At 34.3% G+C, this 5,000-nt stretch overlaps 1 protein-coding gene across 4 annotated transcripts in view; it reads left to right on the forward strand.

The window, feature by feature from the left end:
* Positions 1-5,000, forward strand: part of glra1 (glycine receptor, alpha 1) — a gene marked incomplete at both ends in the record, with an annotated part of 91,603 nt that overhangs the window by 30,843 nt on the left and 55,760 nt on the right. For 3 of the 4 annotated variants that reach the window (XM_080008668.1, XM_080008669.1, XM_080008670.1), the window contains one exon: positions 1,825-1,863. The exons of the other annotated variant lie outside the window; for it this stretch is intronic. In XM_080008668.1, coding sequence (XP_079864794.1) covers positions 1,825-1,863 — 39 coding nt within the window. The remainder of the gene's footprint in view (positions 1-1,824; positions 1,864-5,000) is intronic. 4 annotated transcript variants of the gene reach the window in all.

The following is a 5,000-nucleotide window of genomic DNA, read 5'->3' on the forward strand; positions in this document are numbered from 1 at the left end:
TTCGCCATCATTTTATGAGCCGTATTCCCCATTGATCTCAAGGATATTTCGCTTTTCCAGGGAAGCTTGGTTTTGCCGTCCTGCTGTTTTTAAGTGCTCAGCGAGGTTATTCTAATGTGAGACGGTTTAATTGTGTATTTAAAATAGATTATTTAAATGTTTTTTCCCAGGTACAGATTTTGTCCCTTCGGTATTTTAAGGTGAAGAGGTTGTTTGTATCCTGTCGTATTACAAGCTATTTGTATGAATTCGGCATACAGAGGAAAATGTTAAGTTACAACTACACTTTCATCATTATGGACTTTAAATATTGTTATGGAATAATGTTGCATAATTACCACCCCCGTTTCGTTTTCACCTAAATGGCACATAACAAAATGGCAACTGGCAGCAACAAAAAAAAATATTGCCCGCATAAATAAAGGTTAAATCAAATAAAAATACATACATATTTTTAACACATTTATTTTGAAACACTTTCACCATGAAGTATAACATACAGTTAATCACATGCCTTTTATATACATATTTTTAGGGTTCATGATAAATATTAAGTAATCATTGCTTTACCTGAATTAGCCCACGGGGATTAATAAAGTGTTATTTGACTTAATCTTATCTTATGTTGTCTTGTCTTGCTTTTGCCTCAGCTTGAAATTCCTAGTCCATTCTATATGTACAATAATGCATTCTACACCTGCTGTGCAAGGAGGTGTGATGATCGTAGAAAATAAAAAGAAGACAAAGTAAAATCCTCATTTCCTCTATAAGCAATATACAATCATCTCCTTTAAACAATGCAATTTTTTTAGACCCACATTCATTATTATGATTTTTCTCTTGGGGCGAGAATCAAACTGAATGAGGGAAAACATATAATAATTTAAATAATTCCACTTGTAGACTCAACCGGTGCATTCTGGGGGTGTGGGGGGTGGGGGGGGGGGGGGGGGCAGTTCCATGTTTTTAATTCATCAAATTACGCTGCATAGGAGAGGAAAAAAGAAAACATGTAGGGATTTTCTCCAGCTTTCAATTTGAACCCAGTCATCCGGACACGGCACACCACCAAAAAATGAACCGAAAAGACAATTAAACACACAAAGCTTAAAAAATAAAAAAAAATAAAGAAGGAACAAAAAAAAAAAAACAAGGAAATGAGAATGTGTAATTTCCTCCGAGGCTCAATGAGGCCGAATCAAAGCGAAGCCAGTCTGACATGTAGTCTTTGCATTCTCCCCTCCTCCCCCGACTCACCCACATCTCTCTCGCTCTCTCTCTCTCCCCCCTCTCTCTCTCTCTCTCTCTCTCTCTCTCCTTCGCTCTCTGGTGTGTTGCATCTCCTGTAGTGCATTGTGCTAGTCTCTCCTTAAGTTCGCTCCTGTCGACAGAAATGCATTGCAAACCCTCCCTCCTCCGCCCTACATACCCCTCCCCATCCTCTTTTCTCGCCATCTCCATCGCAGTGCACTGCCCTCCCCCCCCCCCGCCCCTCCTTGTGTCCCTCGGACTCGTGCATCCCCACCCCTTGCCGCTGTTGCCTTTCTAGTATGTGATGGCCCCCCTCCTCCGCCCAAACCCTTCCCCAAACCCCAAACCCCGAACCCCGAACCCGAACCCGCCGCCACACACTCGCTCTCGCTGAGTGTTGGCCGCAGTCACACCGTAGATACAAGAGCCTTGCTGTCTTGTCCGCTTCCCGATATATATATTGATATATACCAAGCTGGTTGTTTTCCTCCTTCGCAGAGGAAGAACAACGTCTAGTTGGAAAACGTGTTGAAAGAATCTGCTGTTGTTTAATTCTGATCTTTTTTTTATTAGACCCACAAGGCTCCAAAAATGAAGCTACTCACAAGAAAGGTACTTTTCTGATCCTTCCCTCTTCTCCCCACTGTAAGGTTGTGTTTAAAAATAGAGGCTTTTCTTTTCCCCCCACATGTAATGTTTTAAACTGCTGTTCGGAATATTTATGAATACGCTTTCCCAGGTTAGTGTCTACACATGAAAACTATGTTGCAATGTTTCCATTTTTTTAGGTGATCAAATTGATCTGAATTTCACTTTTCTAGAGATCGCCGTGAACATCTTGCGAGTGCAGCAATTAAGCGAAACCCGTTTGTCATACATCAGCGATATGACAAGCCTGCCCTTCCCGCACGGTGTTGACAAAGACATTTTTCGCCCTCAACGTCATGCATAAATGTTTCATTAGAGGCAAAAAAAAAAAAAAAGGAATCATCCAGAGAAATGCTCGGTACAGGATTTTGAGATGTTAAATCCTAAAATACGGATTAAGCATTTTGTAGCAGGTGTGAGGTGTCCGTTCCCTCACCACAGAGCTGATAATCACTACTGTTAACACAGGTTTTACTGAATGAATTCAATGTAACATCAGCTCAGTAACTGAGGATTATTTGTCAAAGAATTACCAGCTTCAACTTAATCTTTGTGTAATGACTCCAAATAACAGTCTATAGTATGCTATAGTATAGTGTCGTATAGTATAGTATAGTGTCGTATAGTATAGTATAGTATAGTATAGTATAGTATAGTATAGTATCGTATACTATAGTATCGTATACTATAGTATAGCATAATAGTATAGTATAGTATTTTTTTGTATTCAAGATACAAGATTCAAGGTTTATTTGTCACATACATATACATACTTTCATACATATATGCAGTGAAATATCTTGGCAATGCACCCGAAAGATTATGCACAATTGTACAGTATAGTATAGTATAGTATAGTATAGTATAGTATAGTATAGTATAGCATAGTATAGTATGGTATAGTGTAGTATAGTATAGTGTAATGTAGTATAGTAAAGTACAGGTGTAAGGTAGGAAGATGCGCAGATCAGAAGGAATTGGAGGCAAATGATCCACTGTGGCAACCCCTAACGGGAGCAGCCCAAAGACAAAGAAAGAAGATAGTAAAGTATAGTATGGTATAGTATAGCTAATATAGCATAGTATAGTATAGTATAGTATAGTATAGTATAGTATAGTATAGTATAGTATATGTATAGTATAATATAGTATAGTAGTCTAGTATAGTATAGTATGGTATAGTATAGCATAGTTTATGTATAGTATAGTATAGTATAGTATAGTATAGTATAGTATAGTATAGTATAGTATAGTATAGTATAGTATAGTATAGTATAGCAAAATAGTATGGTATAGTATTTTATTGTATTGCATTGTATAGTATACGATGGTATGAAATAGTATAGCATAGTATAGTATGGTATAGTATAATAGTATAGTATAATTGTATAGTATGGTATAGTACAGTATAATAGTATAGTATAGTCAATTATAGTATAGTATAGAATAGTATAGTATAGTATAGTATAGCATAGTATAGTATAGTATAGTATAGTATAGTATAGTATAGTATAGTATAGTATAGTATAGTATAGTAATGTATAGTGTAGTATGGTATAGTATAATAGTATAGTATAGTATAATATAGTATAGTGTAGTAAAGTATAATAATATAGTATCGTATAATATAGTACAGTATGGTTTAGTAAAATATAGTATAGTAAGGTATAATATAATATAGCATAGTATACTTTTGTTAAGCATGGTATAGTATAATAGCATAGTATAGTATAGTATAGTGTAGTATCGTACAGTGTAATATAGTAAGGTAAAGTATAGTATAATAGTATAGTACAGTTTAGTTTTGTTTAGTATAGTATAATATCGTATAGTATAATATAGTATAGTATACTATAGTATAGTATAATACAGTATGGTATAGTAAAATAGTATTGGATAGTATGGTATAGTATAGTATATTTTAGTTTAGTATAGTATAGCATAACATAGCATAGTATAGTATAGTATAGTATAGTATAGTATAGTATAGTATAGTATAGTAAGGTATAGTAAGGTATAGTATAGTATAGTATATTATAGTATAGTATAGTATAGTATAGTATAGTATAGTATAGTATAGTATAATATGGTAAAGTATAGTATAGTATAGCAGACTGTGGTATAGAATAATTGTACAGTATATAGTATAGTATGATATGGTATAGTGTAGTATAGTATAGTATAGTATAGTATAGTAGAATATAGTATACTATAGTATAATATAGTATAGTATAGTATAGTATAGCATACTGTAGTATAGAATAATTGTATAGGATATATATATATATATATATATATATATATATATATATATATATATATATATATATATATATATATATATATATATATATATATATATATATATGTCTAGGATATAGTTTAATATGGTATAGTATAGTATATTTGAGTATCGTATAGTTGTGAATAATATAGTGGTGAATGTTATAATAGATGAATAAATGAAAGTTTATCATCAACTCTTGAGACTCTTTCCAAGATTATATCAAATTATATTAAGTCAACTTATAGTACTTCCATTAGTTTGTTATACTGAAATAAATACAAATGCAGTGATTTCATTTCCCAAAAAACTTTCACTGCCACAAAGGAGGCGAAATTCAGAACCCAAATCAACGTGTCCAGGATCCTTTCAGAGAAAATCACCGTCCACATACAGACGTGGCTCTGTTGATCTGAAGCCGTGCGTGTGTGTGTCGATGGCAGCTTTGCAGAGGAATTAAAGAACACAGCGACTGAGCGAGCTCCTCTCTGCATGTTTGCCTCATTAGACTAACATGCTAATGTTCAGTAACATGGAGGGGCCTTGTCACTTGTAACTAATGTGTAGGCGGCCCTAATGTCATTTTAAGTGGAAGTCATTGTGTGAAATATTCCCACTCTGCATCGATCCTGCAATTAGTGCTGCAGGATTTTTTTTTTCTCTACACCGTTTCTGTTGGCAGCGGTGCTGCAGCCGTTAAACACGGATGATTTTGGGAGGGAACAAAAATTGCTTCCCGGGAACATATTTATGTTTTCTCTAATTAGAATATTAAGGACATTGATAATATTAAGGAGTGTCTGGGTGCCCATAGTAA

Source organism: Zeus faber (assembly GCF_960531495.2).
Source record: "Zeus faber genome assembly, chromosome: 10".
NCBI classification, from domain to species: domain Eukaryota; kingdom Metazoa; phylum Chordata; class Actinopteri; order Zeiformes; family Zeidae; genus Zeus; species Zeus faber.